Source organism: Microplitis mediator, chromosome 5 (genome assembly GCF_029852145.1).
Source record: "Microplitis mediator isolate UGA2020A chromosome 5, iyMicMedi2.1, whole genome shotgun sequence".
Taxonomy (NCBI): Eukaryota; Metazoa; Arthropoda; class Insecta; order Hymenoptera; family Braconidae; genus Microplitis; species Microplitis mediator.
This window is the reverse complement of record NC_079973.1, coordinates 2,519,147-2,539,701: the sequence shown is the minus strand read 5'-3', so window position 1 is coordinate 2,539,701 and position 20,555 is coordinate 2,519,147. Positions and strand designations below refer to the sequence as shown.

Below are 20,555 nucleotides of genomic sequence, written 5' to 3'. Positions count from 1 at the left end.
ATATGAAATATATTTTTATTGAATTAAATTGAAAAGTCTCCTCGCAGCCATCGCTTGGCGTCTCTTGTGTCCGCTCCGAATGTCTTTCCGTATCTGTAGGCTGCTCCGGGAACGTGTCCCAGATAATTTGGAATAAGTCCGACGTGTTTGTGATAAATTTCCGTCGGCTGAATGTGATAAGGCGGGTCTGGACGGGAAACACTCGCGGGTGCCCATTCAGTGCTCTGACGCATTCGATAATTTGTGGTAAAGTCGCACAGCGCGCTGTTGGTCATCGGGACGTGACTCGATCCGAAGTGCGAATATCCATAAGGAATGTGCCCCGTGTATCCTACAATAGAAACCAAATTTCACACATCAGTTAGCAAATTAATTAATTAATTAATTAAGACTTAATATAAAGTTTTTAATTTATAGTATTAATAATTAAACAAACTTCTGGCATTCTCACGAATGAAACTATATTTCATACGACTTTCGCTATCCATTTCCGCTAATTAACAAACTTTAAAAGCTCATTATCATGACAAACTTTTAAATATATACGAGAAAATTTCTAAGACGTCATAATAAAACAATATACGCAAGTAAAACGGAAAACTGCGAGACAATTGACGGAAGAAAACAATCGCAGTATACTTCGTAGTAAATAATAATCATAATAATGATAATACAATAAATTACACATAACAAAATTACCTCTGACAAAATATTTCCGAGGATCTGAATTGTCCATAAAAAATGGCGAAGGCGAATGATCGCGCGGTACTTCGTAAGCTTCGTCAATCGGCAAATTTCTCATCATCATTGCGTAATCAGGTCGGACAGTAACCAATGGCATTTTGTATTCACTTCTCATTAGCTAAAATTAAACAAATTTACTACACTGTAAAAAATTGGGAGTGAATTCGGAGTGGACTTCATTTAAATCCGAATTCACTCCGCGACTCGGAGATCCGGAGTTTTGGAAAAAATTACTCTGCATGTGGAGTAAATGAGGAGTTTATTTTTTCAGCGGAGTGATTTCGGAAAGATGTTGATTTTATTTAAATCCGCATTCACTCCGATTTGAAGTTAAAAAAAATTGAACTCCCGTCCGGAGTGAATTTGACTCTCACTTGGAATCTGTGTTACTAGATCGTGCGATATTTTTACCCCTTCCCGAGGTGAAGTAGCATGGAGTGTAATGGCATGAGGGGGTAAAAATATCGCACGATCTGGCAGCACTGCTTGGAATTCACTCCGTCACTTGGAGTTCGGGAGTTTCAGAAAAAATAACTCCGCATACTGATTAAATAGAGGGTTTAATTTTCCGGCGGAGTGATTTCGGAATGATCTAGATTTTATTTAAATCCGTATTTACTCTGATTCGGAGTTTTAATATTTAAATAAACATGACACTGAAGTTAGAAGACAATTAACAATTTTCGGATTTTTTTTTTCAACAAATCAATGACAAAAAAAATAAACTAAAAAAATGCATGTGTAGAAAATTTAAAAAGCTATAGGTGGAATTTTTTGAATTTTTTTTTCTTATCATTTATCGTTTTTAAAAAAATCCAAAAATTATTAGATGTCTGCTAACTTCAGTATCATAATTTCACTACGACCTGGAGTTTAAATTTTAAAATAAACTCCCCTTCGGAGTGAAATTTTACTCCAAGGGGAGTAAATAAATTAACATCCACCCACTCCGGATTTAACCCGCATTCACTCCCCAAATTTTTTAGTGAAATAAAAAAAAAAATAACTTGTCGATCTTCAAGACTTCGCGGCTCTCCGTAGCCATCATGCAGCGCCCTGACTTTTTTCAAATGATTCAAAGCGGCTTTGTTTTTCAACTGCTGTCTCTCAAAGTCAGCCAGACCCTCGGAAGCATTGACGCTGTACCGATGACCCAACCGCGCATTCAAATTCGGCATAAATCCTAAAAAAATCCATAAATATCATGAGTGATCATTATTCAGCTTGCGTAATATTTCGGAAGTCGACAAGGCTAAATATATAATAATATATTTATAAAATAAACGAAAATAATACCTTGGTACCCCGGTATCATCGGGTGCGCGTAAATTACGTCTCTGCGCCTCGCGCGTGAATTTATCATGTCTATATCATCTTTTGGCGGTCTTATCACCTGTTCAAACCCACGCACATATTTTATTAATTTATATACATACATATATTTATAATGAGTAAATTATTTAAGTAACAAAGACCTCATAGTCATCCTTGACTCTATTCGACAGTACCAATCTATCCGCGTGGTTGATCGTTGGATCCAACAGAAGTTTGTGTGTCAAGTTGCCATAAGTTTCTCCGCACCTGTACCGATATTGCGGGCAACAGCCCGTATACCTGAGCAAATAAAAAGAAAATAATTAAAAAAAAAACACGAGATAACGTCACTGATAATTATTATCTCACTGTAAACGTTGTCATTACTATTTATATATTAATAAAATAAATATATGATTTTTTTTACCCCGGGATTAAGTGCGGCTGCGGTGTGTTCAGAAGCTCGACTGTTGCCATTATTTATATCATTAAATTTTTTATTAATTACTGAAATTTGTCTATCGCTAATTAATGATAACTCGATAATTGTAATCAGTGCAATTAATTTTTTTTTTTTTAGTTTTATCAAACTGTAATTTTGATCGGGAGTTAAAATTTAAATGTTTATGTCTAGAGAGCCATTAAAAAACAAATGAAATAATTTAAATAACAATATCTAGTTATTCCCTCTCTTATCCATGACCATGGCTATCTAGCCTGTATTCACACATATATATTTATATATATATGTGTAGGTATAAGTGGGGAGTGTGAGTGAACACGTTGCAATACAAAACTGAATACTAAAGAAGTAGTATAGAGTATGGAGGCAAACACGCGATTAAAACACATTTGCTTTCCAGTTTTCTGAGGACCATCGTATTGTTAACATCTCATATATTTTTTAAATATAATATATTATATATATAAAATAAAATAAAATAAAATAAAATGTTACTGTGCTGCAAATTAACCAGTGGTAATTTAATCCTTGAATACTTTGAGTGGAATAAAATTTAAAAGTAAAATAATTAATAAATATTAATCGCGGGCTTATTAATTTAAGTGATTAAGTTAATCATGTGGTATCATCAAGAAAAAAATTCAATATTTTATGTTGATTCCGACTATGATTCGCTGAGCATTAATAATTCAAAGGTAATTTTATTTTATTGTTTTACTTTAATTAGTTTTTAAATACTCAAGTATAATTAAATTAAATTAAATTAAAATATATATAAATGCAGTCTTTCCCTTTTTTTATGACTTTCAGTGAAACTCGGTGATGCCCACGTGTAACGTGAGAGACTAATTGAGAATACTTAAGCTCAAGAAAAGTGAAAATTTATATGCGCTCCGTTTAACTTCAGGCAAACTAATATAAGCCCATAAATATATACATATGTATACACATTAATGACATACATTTCCAGCTTCTGCTGAGTAGGCGTTGATTTTTTTAAATTCATTACAAATTAATATTACGCCGTCCGCGGATTCCCATATTATTTAATAAGTGCGTTGGAGTCTGCAATTTATCTACATAATTTCTTGCATATATTTCATATATTCATATTACATATTTATCAGCGCAGTTGGTTTACTGACAATAAAAATTTACGGCTTAATTGAACCTGGCAATTTTTTTTTCATGGAAAAATTTTCATTGAAGCCTTAGGAAACTCAAGGGGGTAAAGTAACATAAATGCCCGACAGCCAGGTGGTGACTGACGTCCGGTGGGTGGCACGCGTGCGTGGCTTACCTGCAATACAAAATAAAATGAATACAAGCCCGAGCACAAGCGATACATTATTATTATTTATTTTTTTTTATACTTCTTTGACTCTGCTGTTATTGCGCTGAGTTCTAAGGTCTCTCCCTCCCCCCGTCTCTCCCCCTATTTCGGTATTGCGTTTTGTTTTGTGTATAATAGACTATTGTTACACGTGTATGCCGCGTACATACGTTTTGTACAAATATATATACATATATACATACAAACATACATACATACATTTAAAGTACACGTTATTTTAACGCATATGTACACTCTTTAACGTACATTAACTAGTACACAGGAAACAGTATTATCATTGGTGGTTCGTTGACTTGTAAAAGTCTTAGTATCTCGTCTATTAAAATAAAAAATAATTTTAAGAATATATATTTAAGTTAATTTAAAAATAATTACATTTAATATCATCGAATATAGAAGTAGGAGTTGCTATGAATATTATTAAATTATTTTTTTGTAATCGTAAGGGCTATTTACCTGCGCGCATTGTTCGGAGTAAAGACTTGATACTAAACTCCTCCATTGTATCTGATATGATAAATAATAATGATAAAAAAAAAAATTAAATGTAAAGAGGAGGATCTTTATGGCCGTAGGGTTGTCTCTAGATCTTTCATAACGCAGGTACATGAGTTTTATTATTTTTATTCGTGAGTCATCGCACGCGTCTTTAGTATTTTCTTTTGTGCATCTGATCAGGTGACGGTGGTGATGTACCAGGGATACGTGAATCGCTGGTAAATTATATTCGTGATATGTTTCGTCCATCGTATCGTCCACGTCCGTGTGTGTGATGGGTTCGCCTGCTGGAAGAGAATAAAATTAAACTGACGGTATATGTATGTAAGATAACGGATGATGATGGACGTTTTGAGGTACGAGAGTTTGTATGAAAGACGAGAGTAGATGGGAGAAATAATTATGATAAAAGAACGAAAAGTAATCAGCAAATAAGTATTTAAATGAAATATATATGAGGTATATAAGGCGATGGGTCTTATCGGAAATCTATTCGACAGAAGGAACGGAGAAGATCGGAGCCTGATTACTTTTAGCTCCGAGTTAAAGGTCGCGCTTCTGGTATTTTATTTCTTTATTCTCTTATATCGTTAATTTATTTATTATTTTTTTTTAAAAAGTCAGATGAATAATTACTTTAATGTGGAAATAATATACGTTATTTATTTAATAGCTAGTTGATGAATGCGTGTCTGGATTCTGTGAAGTTGCTTAAATTTTTTATCACAGATCCCGTTATCAAGACCTACTGAATTTATTTTATTCTGACACGTGGACATGTACTCCCGTGAATCAAGAACTGCATTCCTGGATGGGAGGAAGGTCACTGGGTCATCGAGTCTCAATATCAAGTTGCTAAGTGCATCTAAGTCTAAAAATATTGAGAAATTTTATACTACGGCGGCTGTAAAATAAATTTACTAGTCCGGCCCAATAAATTCTTTCATCTCAAAGTCGAAACTAACGAGATAATTACACGGTTTGTATTTTTTTAGGCGTGTCTATTATTTTTGTCTACCCGAAAATATTCCATTTAAAATATTTAACTATAAATCATTTAATACAATCTAGTGATAAATTTAATAAAATAGATAGCGCGCAAGTAAAAATTATCCCGCGGGTATTTCTTCACATAATTTATCTTAGTAACTCATGTCAAACCTTTAACGTCAACTTAAATTAATAAAATAAAAATAAATTACGGGGATTACTAATAAATTTGTTGTAAAAAAAACAACACAATTTAGTTTTTGTTTATAATTTTCCCGCGTTAAATTGCGCGCATCGAGTTGCGCGAACGCGCGTCCTTCCAACAGAAAACTTTTTATGCACCTACTCCTCTATCTCTCCTCCACTTTGTTATTTTCTTGTTGTACTGTTCTGTTTAATACAACTACCAGTACTAAGTAACCATACCAGTACGCCAGTGACGGCAAGATCCTGCCCGCGAATGGATTACCGTACTTACTTCTGCACTTTTAAACTCATGTAGTTTTATTAATCCTTTTAAAAGCTATCAGTTTTCTGCAGAGAAAATCACAGCAACTTTTAACGAAAAAAAATTAGCCGATGATTTAAAATATAAACTTTTATGGTGAGTAATTAAACAATACCGTAGACTAGAGTAAAAAATATAAATAGTAAAATCCGTTGGAATGTGATTGCAACCACTTTTAATGTCAAACTCTCTCTACTTGACTTTTGTATCACCTTTTCTGCTAAAGTTTAATTTTATTTTATTTAACATATTTATCTTTAGGGCCGATTGTTATTTTTGTCAAATACTGAATTTAGTCGACGTCTAATAATTTTTGGATTTTTTTTTAAACGGTAATTTATAAAAAAAAAAATATTTAAAAAAATTGCACCGATAGATTTTTTAATTTTCTACATGTGCATATTTTTAGTTTTTTTTTGCAATTGATTTGTTAAAAAAAAACCTGGAAACTGATAATTGTCGAGTAACTTCAGGGTCAATCTATGATACTAAAGTTAGCTGACGTCTAATAATTTTTGGATTATTTTTTAAACGGTAAATTACAAAAAAAAAAAATATTTTAAAAAATTGCACCGATAGATTTTTGAATTTTCTACATGCGCATATTTTTAGTTTTTTTTTTGCAATTGATTTGTTGAAAAAAAAACCTGGAAACTGTTAATTGTCCAGTAATTTCAAGGTCACTGCCTATGATACTAAAGTTAGCCGACGTCTAATAGTTCTTGGATTTTTTTTTTTAAAGATAAATTATAAAAAAAAAAATATTTTAAAAAATTACACTTGTAGTTTTCTAAATTTTCTACATGTGCATTTTTTTAGTTTTTTTTTTTTTTATAATTTATCTTTAAAAAAAAAAATCTAAAAATAGATAATTGTCTACTAACTTCAGGGTCATTTTTCCGAGGTTTTCTCTCAACTTTAAACACAAAATTACCCGAAGAAATTATTTTTGTTTAAAATTCTATGGTGTCGCAGTAAAGCCGGATCATGGCCACCCGCAGAAATTCAAATAAACACATGGAAAAATAACTACAGCCATAGTGCCATTTTTCCGTGTGTTTATTTCAATTTACAGATGGCCAACATGTCCGACTTTACTATGACTATAGCATTCGAAACCGCAATCGACGGTTTCATTTTTCCAAACTGTTGACTCAATTCAAAGAAAAACGCGGACAAAGTTTCCATTTACTGTGCAAGTGCAACAAAGACAGTTCGTCCACTTGGGTGAGAAAAAAAAGAGCGGACTCTTTTAAAGTAAAAAATATGTAAAAATAAACAACTAACATTTAGTTGAGAAAATAAAATATTGTAGGCAAAGGTATCCTAGATCTAGTAAAGTTTAAGCTGAGTGGTCAGTGAACGGAGGGTTAATTTATAATGTCAAGGGTCGTATATTTACGTGCTGGTTTTAAACGGTATAGTAGTATATATAATACTCTCATCTCTGCAGTGACTGGATAGGAGATAAGCTGAGTAGTAGCGAGTTTAAGATAAAAAATAAACGTACAAAGGTAAAGGTAAAGGTAAAGGTAAACTGCACACGAATGTACTTATGTTGAGCCACTTGAGTCCTTTCAGGAAGTGTCCAATGCTAGAAACGTGCGCATTTCTCAGTAAGCACAGCACACAAAGTTCATTACACCCGTAATATTACGATGAACTCTGAAAAAAAAGAAATTAATATATTTATCATACATTACACTGCATACTTTTACTTGAATAATTAATATAAGGATTAAATATAAATAAAACTACTTATTGTTTGGTGTATCGCCCACACAAACGGTTTAATACGACCGTTAATCCTTAAAAAGATTAAAATCACGGTTGGCTCAGCCTCAGACAAATTACGAAGCTCTTGTTGATGGGCACGAAACGGTTGAAGGAAACGACCGAAACGCTCGAGGGATCAACACATCCACCTGTCGGCCGTGACACTGCAACCTCATACTTTTTCCTATTTTTCTATAAATATTTCCTTGAAAAAAATATAAAAATCAAGACCATAAAGTCTTTGAACTGTTTTACTGCTAGCGGTTTTACGGCCTATGGATAAATTTTTTTCGTGCAGCTCTGCGCGAATTTAAGACAAGACTCAGTACAATGCGTCATACGCATGTTAGCAGTTAAATAAAATAAAAAAAAACCGTTAACCATTGTAAGACATCAACAAAACGTACTTCGTTAAAAACAATTAAAAATAAACGAGTGGCTCTCAAGTGAAGCTCAATTGACAGCATTATATTGTAACACACAATACGCACGTATGTTTTTTAATTTAACTCTCAATTGAACATCATATTCCTCACTTAATACTATTTTTAAATAATATTTATTTCATTTTCATCGCACTCTACTCCGATTACGCTTACAATGAAAATATACAAGACAAATTATTTAAATTCTCACGCTCTAAATACCAGACTAAGTCGAGTATCAGCTAATTTATTTTCTCATATAACTTTACCTTCAAACCCATAGTTATTCTTATGGTTATTATTATTGTTATTGTTATTGCTCTAGGTATAGTTATTAAGTAAAATAGTTTATTTTATTTTGCCGAGAGTTGAACTCTTTATTTTTAAAAACCTACCGGGTTTACACTCAATATCCGCATGGAAAAGCTATATATTGTTAAAAGTATATAAAAAAATATATGGTGAATATGTGATAAATATATAGCGGCAAAAATATTTATATTGAAAAATATATGGTTTTTACATATATTGGATTATATATTTATCATAATATATTTTACTTGTATATACCCGCATGGAAAAGCTGTATATTGTTAAAAGTATATAAAAAAGTATATGGTGAATATGTGATAAATATATAGCGGCAAAAATATTTATATTGAAAAATATATGGTTTTTACATATATTGGATTATATATTTATCATAATATATTTACTTGTATATACCCGCATGGAAAAGCTATATATTGTTAAAAGTATATAAAAAAATATATGGTGAATATGTGATAAATATATAGCGGCAAAAATATTTATATTGAAAAATATATGGTGTTTACATATATTGGATTATATATTTATCATAATATATTTACTTGTATAAAATGTTTTGTATTTTTCTATATATATTATCTCATATACTGCTCAATATATTCTCATCATATATGGATAGTATATATATAATTTATAAGTATAATATAATAAACTTAATATATATATCCATATATTTTGACTCATATAATTAGTGGTATATGGTCTTTATATAATTGATTATATATGAAAGAATTTATATGATTAAATATATTGTTCGCGGTATATTGGAATTATATTTTTCCAGTATATCAAAACTTATATTTTTCGCAATATATTGGAAAACATATATAAAAACTACTATATATTAATTAATATACTACTTTCAATATAATATATCAATATATCAATATAAAAAATATAGATTAAAATATATATGTAAAACATACATAAAAAGTCATATATTGATAAATATATTGATAATATATTCTAGCAATATATTTTTGTTCAATATATTATCATATATTTATACGGCAAAAATATAAATATTATTTTATATATTGTACAATATATCACATTATAATATTCATATATTCTATCATATATGTTTTCACATATAAAGTTTTTTCATGCGGGTCAGCTAATTTATTTTCTCATATAACTTTACCTTCAAACCCATAGTTATTCTTATGGTTATTCTTATTGTTATTGTTATTGCTCTAGGTATAGTTGTTAAGTAAAATAGTTTATTTTATTTTGCCGAGTTGAACTCTTTATTTTTAAAAACCTACCGGGTTTACACTAAATATTTTTACGAGTAAAATTTATTACGTCGGTTTAATACAACTTCTGAGTAAGGGACAAACTTGAAACGGTTATGCTCACAAAGACCGATACCAGAGAAAGACCGCGACCAACGGCTAGTTTATAACTTTTGTTCGTGGGAAGAGTGAACAAATTCAATTCTCTTTCAAACAATTTCACGTTACTTACTCTCTATACTTATTTGTTCTTTACAAACTTTAGTTTTTTATTCTCTTACTTTGTAAAAAATTTTTTGAATTCTGAAAGAAATCCGGTTTCGAACAAAGAAAATTTTTGTAAAATATTTAAAAAAAACTTTTTTCAGATCAATAACTGAAGTACAATAAATAATATTATATCCGGGATTGATTTTTATCGCGATTCTCAGTCCATTCGCGTCGACTTTATTAAACCGGATGTCTGGTACGCGGGATAATTTCGTAATCTAGTATTTTCGTTTTCTTTAAATGAAGTTACGCAACCGATCTGAATTTAAATTTGAATTTAAATTTAAATATAAACAAAAATAAATCTAAATCAAGAGCCAAACAATAAAAATTTATTAAACTGACCTATTTACTAAGTATCGAAACAAAGATATTGTTGAGATAAAAATGTATACGTCGGTCTTGAATGTCTTGTAAATTTTAATAATCGACTAGCAAGTATACCAACGATTTGCGCAAACGTCTTGATCGCAGGGATATCAGGCAAACATGAGCTAAGTATAATATATAGCACACTATCGCAGTGTAATATATATACATATATACATATATATTATAAATATATGTATGTATAATAGCAGTGAGTCACGAGACGACAGTGAACAACTCTGCGAACAGGGAACGCGGAGTTTGTAACGCGCGCATGTTGTTGCGCGTGTCAGTTTTACCGCCGCTTTAATATAATTTTATATCAATTATTTAATGTTACATTACTAAATCCAACCAACAACAATACCCACAATACTATCAATTAATAATGAAATAAATAAATAAACATGAAAGCCGAGTGCCGCAAGAGCGCAACCGGCCAAGGCCGCGGGCCCAAATATTTTTTTGAAATTTTTTTTCAGGGGACAAACAACTCGCGTCTTTTGTGCAGACACTGAATGAAATTTTTCGAATTCAAGTAAAGTATTGCGTGTTTAGTTTTATTTAGTTATTCTGTTTTTAAATCGGTGCCAGTGGGAGCGAAAAATCACGACGACGATGCCGATGCCGGTGGGCATACGCGGTAACGGTACCAAATGATTAGCACACTAACCAACATATCGAGGTGCGGCTTTTTTAAATCTTTTATACTAAAATAATTAAATTTTTCGTTATTCAAAATTCACTTACGTCATCTAGCTCGCGAATGTTTTTTTTTTTTTTTTACCGCGTAATTGGCGTACGCGTATGCTAAGAATTTATTGTAAATCAAGAGCAAGACATAATGATCGCGCAGACGTATGAGTACATGCATTACCCGGAGAACATAATTTAAGTAACGCTTTAATGGAGAGCATCAGAACAGCGCAAATAGATATTAAAGAGTTGGACGCGTGTCTTAAACCTGACCATGCGCTCGTATGTCAATTTATTTATTATATATATCCATATATTTTAACCGGGGACTTGCGCTCTACTTGTAAAGACACGATTATGTCAACGGTCATTAACCATTAATTCACTGTACACTTCAATTCACTCAATGTAACTCATTACCATCACTCATTATATATACTGACATACTAATAAAAGTAATTCATGAGTCGGTATTCAAGTTCATTCCGTCATTCCAGCTCCCTTATTTGTCAAATCAACCTAATGACGTTTTTTCCCACACTTTATGTCTTCATAAGCTCAAATATTTTATTATTATTACATTTTATGTAACCGCGGCTCGCTAATTTTATGAGACTCGCATATTACGTACATACTTTCGCCCCATATTTATTTACGTGACATGAAATATTTTTTTTTTTACCGTTGTCCCACTGCTCGCATTCTTTTTAAATTTTTGCCTCAAAGACAAACGCAGGCATCCTCATAATATTTAACCGCAAGATTTATTATTAATATTAAATATATGTAGAATATTTACGTCATATTATTGCAGCCAGTATTTTTTCACTTGTGAAATAAAAAAAAAACCGCGAAAGCGTGACATGATGATAATTAATTCGATCCCGGAAGGAAGTTATATTTTTTAATCATTTATTTATACTTTTAATTATTAATTATTATTACTACTTACTAATAATATATCATATTTTATATATTTATTTACATAGAATTTTATTAACGTCATTAGCATATCGCAGGCTTATCAACTTTATTATCTTTTAGTTTCTTTTGACGACATTCCAACGTTGACAAGGTGAACTAATATTGAACTTAGTTTTTTAAAAATATTAAGCCAACAAAATATCTCAAAAGACTGATCAATTATTAAAACTTGAGTAAATTCATTTTATCATCCGCGCGTGAAAGCTTTTAATTTCTCTGCTTTTTTTTTTATTAAAAATAGTAAAAGTACAAAGGACTTTTATAAAAAAAACTATTAAATTATTTCAGTTCATAGACCAGTGAAATACTCGATGCTTAAATATAAATTGCACGTTAGTACAACGCAATTTATCGGTTATATTTATATTTATTATTATTATAATTATTATTATTTAAATATTTTTTAACGTGTCATTGCGTCGAGCGGTCTCCAACCTCGCCTCCAGATGCCGATGGGTAAAACGTTAAATGACGTGTGTAAAAAATATTATCATCGGAATTTCCAAGTTAAATAAATATACATATGTACTAACAATAATAATAATAAACTTTAAATGTGGGATTCCTTTTTCGAACACTTGAACAAAGAAAAGGAGTTAATGTAACTTTGACTATGAGTATGCCTCATATATATGAGTGACTTTGTGTACTATTCCATATATATATATTAGGCTGATTCAAAAAAATGGACTATTTTTTTTTTTTTTTATATCCTCTGTGAAATATACTCAGAAAGACAAGAAAAAACGCCTGTAAAAATCAGAGCTCTTAATATTAATATTTAAATGACACAGGAAAAATTATTTTTCAATTTCATAATTTTATATCTTAAGAACTAATGGACAAATTCTAATGACTAAAGCATATTTTTGTAGGAAATTTAACGCTCTACAAAAAAGGTCTCTTATCATTTTTCGATAAATCCATCTGTTTCAAAGTTATTAGAGCTCGAAGTAAAGTTGGAGATCGTTTTACTTTTCCGGTGAAACTATCAGACTTATCACAAAATGTTATAGAGTCTTTTTTGTTGACAATTTTATTCTCTACAAATTATTATCAGTGAAGTTTTTTCAAATTCCGCATTATTTTCTGGTTATTTTCATTTTAATTTCAAGCTCTGAAAAAAGTGGTTCCGATCGATTTCAAGAGCTCGACATTGAAATTAAAATAACTAGAAAACAATGCGGAATTTGAAAAAACTTTACTGATAATAATTTGTAGAGAATAAAATTGTCAACAAAAAAGACTCTATGACATTTTGTGATAAGTCTGATAGTTTCACCGGAAAAGTGAAACGATCTCCAACTATACTTCGAGCTCTAATAACTTTGAAACAGATGGTTTTATCGAAAAATGATAAGAGACCTTTTTTGTAGAGCGTTAAATTTCCTACAAAAATATGCTTCAGTCATTGGAATTTGTTTATTAGGTCTTACGATATAAAATTAGGAAATTGAAAAATAATTTTTCCTGTGTTATTTAAATGGGAAATAGAAATTTGCGATGCGCGACCTCTAAATATTAATATTAAGAGCTCTGATTTTTACAGGCGTTTTTTCTTGTCTCTGAATATATTTCACAGGGGATATAAAAAAAAATAGTCCATTTTTTTTTATTAGCCTAATATATATGTATATATATATCAGAAAACCATATGTACTGGTGACGCAATTACCGGGGATCTACTATCTGTGGTATATACCATCGGAATAGACCGGAAGCCCAAGTACAAGCTAACTGGTTCGTTGTGTGCCCCAGCCAATGTAAATAGTCGAAGAAACGATCGCGACTCCTCGGTCGCGGGAAAGCCTCAGTGCCCATTCGTCTCTTCACCAAACCAGAACAATTTCTTCGGTACGATTACTTTCTTACGATTATCCACATAAATTATAATTAAGTCTATAAAAATAAAAGTACTCCAGTTTTATTTCTTCGCCGTTCAGTAAAAAGTTCAAAGTTATTAATAAAAAAAAAAAAAAAAAAATACTGTTCAATAAAAAAGTTTTTTTATGTCGACATTATCAATACGATTATTATTATCGTTAAAAACATCGCTCGAGATAAGTTGCCAGTCGTGTGGAGAACAAGACCGAGGTGTCTTTCATTTTTTAACAGCCGTTTGCTCGTTTTCGATTCAAATTTAAATTGTTGCCGGGCAAATTTAAATATCTAATGAAGTTTTGATAGTTTGGATTTTTGTGTTTATGTTTATGTTTATATTTATGTTTATGTATATATTTAAATATATAAGTACAATTGCGGTGCATGTAATCAAGTGAAGATCAATGTCCGAGTATTTAAAAACATTGGAGCAATGTCGTGTCGTAAGAAAATCGACTCCAAAATATGGATTGACTATTGGACGGTAAGGAGATGAAGAAAATAAATAAATTATTAATATATAAAATGGTAGAAAAAAAAAAAGTTTATCTACGCGGAAATGTTGAGGCTCATTGCGGAACAATCGCGTCCATGTCTTGTTAATTTTTTTTTTTTTATAAAACTATCGACGAACTAAACGAACAACCAGTCACGCCGATAACGTTTTCCTTCTTCTATTTCTTTTATATATGTATACTCACCTACACAAAACATCGGCAATACAAGTGTAACCTTTAATATATATTGAGAATATTAAATATAGCATCATCGATATATCGCCAGTTCGTGGTTATAAATATATATTTTTACTGCATATCGACTCCATAAATCAAGATTATAAACTTCTTTCAACTTTATTAAACTCCAAATCACCTGACAGCATCAATACCGAGACAGCTGACTCAATATTTTAATTCAAATAATCAATAAATATATGATAATATTAAATGTCTACTCAATTTTAGTAGATTTCATATTTCATAGAAATTAATTTTGGATTTGGTCTTACGGTGGATTTTTCAAAAAATTTTGCCACCGTCATAACTCGTCGAGTAGGTTCCAAAAATACCATTCGATCAAAAGTTTATATATATATACAAAGTTTTCAACCGATCGAGTTAAAAATGAGGCAATTTGGTCAATAAGTTTCAAAGTAACGCACGTTCGAAATTTTCAAAATTTTTTCTGTTGGGAAAAAAAATTGACGTTTGTAAAAAACGATATTTTCTTAAATAGTAAATCAATAAAAATTATTAAACTATCGATTTTATATTTTAGTTGAAGAATAATTTTTTTGACAGAAGAAAACTGAAATTTTTTTACAGTACTCCAAAAAAACAGGCTCAGATTTTTTCGATTAAGAAAATGATTTTGAATGAAGTCATCAAATTTTTTCACTACAAATATACGAGTTGGGACGAGATTTTCGCCTTAATTTTGAAATAGATGGTTCAAATGTTTAATATTACGGCGAAAATATTGGTCGAGTAAAAAAATTTTTCAAACAAAAGTTGTAGGAAATTTAATTTTCTAAAAAAAATGCTTCTTATGATTTTTTTATACGACCAATATTTTCACCATAATTCAAAAATTGAGGTTCATAATTAGTGATTCAAATTTTTATCAATCATGAAAATGTTAATTTTGAAATTACGGTGAAAATATTAGTCGTATAAAAAAATCATAAGAGACATTTTTTCTAGAAAATTGAATTTCCTACAACTTTTGTTTCAAAAATTTTTTTACCCGACCAATATTTCTGCCGTAATACCAAAAATTTGACATCAATTATTAACTCTTATTTTTAAATCAAAGCAAAAATCCTGGCCCTAATATGGACTTCAAAATTTCCATAGCATAATTTATTATAACCAGAAAATCCCATATTTCCAAGTCATTTTTTCTCTCAATGTAACTGTTAATTTTTTACTCCAGTTTTTCAGTTAATCCTCAAATTTTAATAATTTATTTCGATTCAAACTTCATGTTATTAATTTTTCTCTTGATTACTGTCATTAAAACTTTTAACGGTTCAATAATAAAAATAATATGAGAATCCAACTTCCATTTCGGCTGCGGCCTTTTTACTTTTAATATTTACTTTGTACTATTTACGTCTTAGACGAGGGTCTTAAAATATTTTTTTCATGCCTGTATGCCCTTTCTTTACCCACAATATCGGTACATATATACATATATACACCTGTATATATGTACTTTATACCTCAACATTGAGGATAGAGGATAGAGGATAAACTTTTCCCTTCCACCCCCTCTGTGTTCACAAGAAAAGACCTGAGAGAGTGACCAGGACCAGTTTAATCTCGTCCGGCACCGAGAGAAGATCAAACAAACATTTTAAAACACTAATATATATATAAATATATATATCCTGGTCCGTGGAGTAAAAAACAGACGTACACTCCATATCTATCCAGTTTTATTATGAAGGACTTGGGTTATTATTTCATAATAAATTTACTATCTAAAGAAATATTCATGTGTTTCTAACAACCGATACTTTAAGGTAATTAAAGAGCCATTGTTTGGTGATAAATAATATAATTAACTCTGATCGGTAATCGATAATGTAATAACTAATAACCGAGTGACGTAAATAGAAGCTGACGAGGTCTCGTTTTATTTTTATTGCCAATGATATTTATAAAAATTTTATGTTGTTATTATTGATGCGCGGTACAGGGTATGAAAATTACAGGCGATGAGAAAATGTGTGTGCGTTTTTTATTTTTAATGCCACGTTGATAGACTTATAAAGGATAATGTAATGTAACAATGGCGATTAAAGAGAACGCGGTTTCTTTATTCTAGTGTAATGTATTTTTGCGCAATCTTCCGCACTCTCTTTATATTACTTGTTGTTGTAGTTACTGGGATTACGACCGCGGTATCACGGTATTGCCACGCGATTCGCGGAGAAAGTGTTACCTACTAGTTTTTTTTTTCATTTTTTTATTCAATTCTATTGTAAATTTAAAAAAAAACCAGTGACTAATAAATTCATTTGAAATAAAAATTTGAATTTTTAAAATTTTGAATTTTAGCCGCCTATTTATTTTTTTTTAAACGGCAGGAATTAGCGAGAGGTGGGTGGTCTTGAAGTATGGGCGGGATTGTTTATTTAAAATATGAAATTTAAAAATTTATTATTTAAAGTAAATGGTCTATTGCTAATCAGGCAACTCTGTAACAAATTTCACGCACCTGTGAGGTCTCGGGAGCATAAATACGCGTGTGAATGCACCTTTAGGCGTCTCGGAGACGAGTTTTCGTCTTAAGATTGCTTGCTTATGCTCTGGCGCTGGCTGCTGGACCAAAACGGGTTCGTGTATGTGAATCACGATGGAACTTTTTTTATCCTTATGCCTACAAGACTAAGCGGCGATCCCGCTAAAAAGATTTAACTGGACAATGCCAACAAAAATGGAGTTTTTTTTCAAATTTAATTGAAGGAATTTTTTTTAAATCCTTTTTATTGAGTCGTCTCAAAAAGGAGACAAAAATAGAATTTTATTCGAGTAAAATAAACGAGATTCCGTCTAAAAAATTATAAACTATTTTTTACTCCTCAAGATTTTATGACCGATGGCAGATTAATTCTTGCTAAATAAGGCGGTGAATTTTTTATAGTAATTGTGGTTTTTTTTATTGTTTTTCAGATGGAAACAGAAGTGAGATCACTGAAACAGGAGCTAACGAGTACCCGGGATGCTTTGAAATCAGCGACGAAACGGTGCCGGGAGCTGGTTCGCGAATTGGATTCACTGCACGTGTCCCATGACTCGGAGCGTAATTTACGTGACCAGCAGCTCTCGAAAATTTTACGCGCATTGTTGATCCTCGAGTCCCGGTTGCGGCAAGAGCAGAAATCAATTCGCCAGCAGCTGTGCGAAAAGGACACGGTGATACGAAATCAGCAGATCGAGATCGCGAGATTACGTCGGTACACTAAAAATTACATAAAAAATAAACGAGAGCAGGACTCTTACATAAATACCGAGGACGTTAACAAAAATACCAAGGCCACTGAAACTATTTTGTCTTCTTTTGATGACAACACTGTCGCTAAAGACATTCAGCAGCTCAAGCGCGAGATAATAATAAAGTTGAATAACTGCGAAGATGATGATATAAAGAACAAAGAATTCGGTGTTAAGAAGACAGATAGTTTTGCTGGTAGTGACGTATCTAAAGAAAGTGTAACGAGTGAAAATACCGACGCTTCTATTGTTACAACAACCACCGAAGGAAGTCCATCTCTATTGAGCACCGAAGGTTTTTGTGAAGGTGAAAGTTCTGATATATCGCCTGGTTCAACTCTAAATAAATCGTGCCGGCGTATTATCTCGGGAACAGATCCTCAAGTCACGATAAATATTTGTCAAAATGACTTTAACTTTAAGGACAACAATAATGATGATGATGCTGATGATCAAGGACTTTCCCAACGACGTCTTGGTATCATCAGATCCGAGCCTTTAGAAATATATGAGAATGAAGTCACTAAAATATCACGTAGTGACAGCAAAGATGACGGAATGGACTGTAATTTTGCTTCTGATGAAGACGAAGCAGAGCCGATTTACGTCAACGCTTGTGCGGGTAACGAAAATAAAAATAACAAAAAAAATTTGAGGGATGAAAGAACTAGGGGAAGTAAAAGTGATGACAATAGGTTTAATAATAACAATAATAGTACTAATAATAATAATAATATAAATATTAATAATAATAATGAGACGATCGAGGAAGAAAAGTGTATGGAAGACACCAGCGGCAACTGGTACAGCGATCCCGACGAGGACAGAATAACTGAGGAAGTGATACAGAATAATTCTTACAGACCCAACAGCAATCACAACTCGGTGCTTGAGTGCGTAAATCAGATTTTACTGAGGGACAGAGAGGAAGAAGAAAACGTGAGATCAATACCGAGGACTTTCAAGCATAAGGGCCGGATAGTTCGTTTCCAGCCGGCGAGATTGTCGGATATTGAGTCTGTCGGCTCGGAAATGGAGAGGAAGAACTCGGAAGAAGCCATCATGGATAAGGAAAATGAGCTCGGGGATGCTGGCTCGGAAGAAGAGTACGGGATGAGGATTATGAGTCCGAGTATTATGAGAATTGGAAACTCTGTAGGCTCGGCGGATTCCAATCATGAGGAAGAGCTGGACACGAGCACTGGCGCTATTCCGATAGCGATTATCGAACCGCAGATTGATATTGACGCACAGAGTGTTATTTCCTCGGTGTCTTCAGTCTCTCCGGAGCTTTCTGTAAAATCGAGGTCTTCAAACAGGTCATCGAGTCCCATTTTGAGGCTCGAGAGGATCGAGGAGAAGACTTGTCTGTCAATGTCCTCAAAGGGGCTGACAATTGCCAAGAATTTGGACTACGAGGACATTGAGTCGCTGCCGGAAATAATTTCTCCTCTGCCCAAGACTCCACCAGCTCTGCCACCTAAACCGCAGTTCAGAAATAACACACTTGTGTTGAAAAAAATTCCTAGTCCGTCATTTCTCATCGACGAAACGCGTAAGAAACATTCCTCAGGTCTCAGCGCTCCAGGGTACGTTAAAAAAATATTCGGAATTTCTACACCCAAATCCTCTCTGTCCTCGTCTTCAAAGAGTCTCCTCTTCGACAATGACCATCTCAATAAATCATTGACCAGATCGCCGGGTTTGAGTTTCATCAACAACAACAGCTTCAGAGAAGGTATATTTAGGTCTCCGAAAAAAGACAAACAGAAAGATCTTTACCGAGACACACCCAAGATCCCTCGTGTCCCGAACATGGTGAGACATTTCGAGGAGTTTAAAATCGGTAGCGACATCGACTCCCGTTGCGTCAACAAAAAATCTAAAGACCGATCAACGCAATTTGAAATTGAAGAGATCGACATACGTCAAAATTTTGAAGAGTTCAATTTAGACGAGTGCGATTTGTCTGACGATCCAGACCGACCCGAAGGCGACGGCTCTGATCGGCTTGGGAACCTGACTCTCAATAAGAACCAGGACGATGACATTTACAGTGTCGTTGATAACAACAACATACCGACGAATAATTCAACGTCTAGCACAAGTACGACTACAAATTCAAACACAAATACCAACTCTAATTCAAATGGCATTTATGATCACTTCTTAGAAGCAACAGGACTCAGTAATAAGTCAATTTTAACTCCATCACGACTGCTGAGCAATCACAAGAGTGTGCTCAAGCCCAAGGACATCAAGTACAAGAATAAGATAAAGGCCGTCAGTGAAAAGCAGCAGCAGCAGCAGATTGTCAATCCACTGCCAGCGGCAGGAATTAATAATAATAATAGTCATAGTCATAGCAATAGTCACAGTCATACACACAGAGATCATACACATGGCAGACACTGGACTGGGCCATTTGTATGATGACTAGCAGCCTCGGTATTCGGAAGCGGCGATCGATTGACTGAAAGTCCGAAAAAAACTCACGGCTCTCCGCTGCGTAAAATTCAGGCATGGCGCAAAGGACTCGGTCATTGATTCCCTTTAAATATATATATATATAAATATATGAAATATCATTATTATAATATTAAATATTATATATGTACAATACAATTATATCGTTTTAATTAAACGCGTTTTAAATTTATTAGGAAGATTTTATCAAGTCATTCTCGCAAGGGAATTATTTTATCTTGTCATGT

At 32.3% G+C, this 20,555-nt stretch overlaps 2 protein-coding genes across 7 annotated transcripts; one reads left to right on the top strand and one right to left on the bottom strand.

The window, feature by feature from the left end:
• Positions 1 to 23: 23 nt before the first annotated feature.
• LOC130668982 (UPF0605 protein CG18335-like) lies at positions 24 to 3,576 on the bottom strand. 2 transcript variants are annotated; one of them, XM_057471598.1, is made up of 6 exons: positions 3,484 to 3,576; positions 2,220 to 2,358; positions 2,041 to 2,137; positions 1,752 to 1,927; positions 700 to 862; positions 24 to 331 (listed from the first exon to the last, which is right to left on the bottom strand). In XM_057471598.1, exons 1-6 carry the CDS (start codon positions 3,525 to 3,527, stop codon positions 24 to 26), a joined length of 927 nt encoding a protein of 308 aa, XP_057327581.1. In that variant the 5' UTR covers positions 3,528 to 3,576. The 2 variants fall into 2 exon arrangements, with proteins under 2 accessions (XP_057327581.1, XP_057327580.1); XM_057471597.1 differs by lacking the exon at positions 3,484 to 3,576 and adding an exon at positions 2,486 to 2,681.
• On the top strand, positions 2,811 to 20,503 carry LOC130668978 (uncharacterized protein DDB_G0281497-like). Of its 5 annotated transcripts, none has more exons than XM_057471585.1 (2): positions 2,811 to 3,216; positions 17,521 to 20,503. In XM_057471585.1, exons 1-2 carry the CDS (start codon positions 3,139 to 3,141, stop codon positions 20,272 to 20,274), a joined length of 2,832 nt encoding a protein of 943 aa, XP_057327568.1. In that variant the 5' UTR covers positions 2,811 to 3,138; the 3' UTR covers positions 20,275 to 20,503. The 5 variants fall into 5 exon arrangements, with proteins under 5 accessions (XP_057327568.1, XP_057327570.1, XP_057327572.1 ...); XM_057471587.1 differs by lacking the exon at positions 2,811 to 3,216 and adding an exon at positions 5,780 to 5,967; XM_057471589.1 differs by lacking the exon at positions 2,811 to 3,216 and adding an exon at positions 10,823 to 10,964.
• Positions 20,504 to 20,555: the final 52 nt, after the last annotated feature.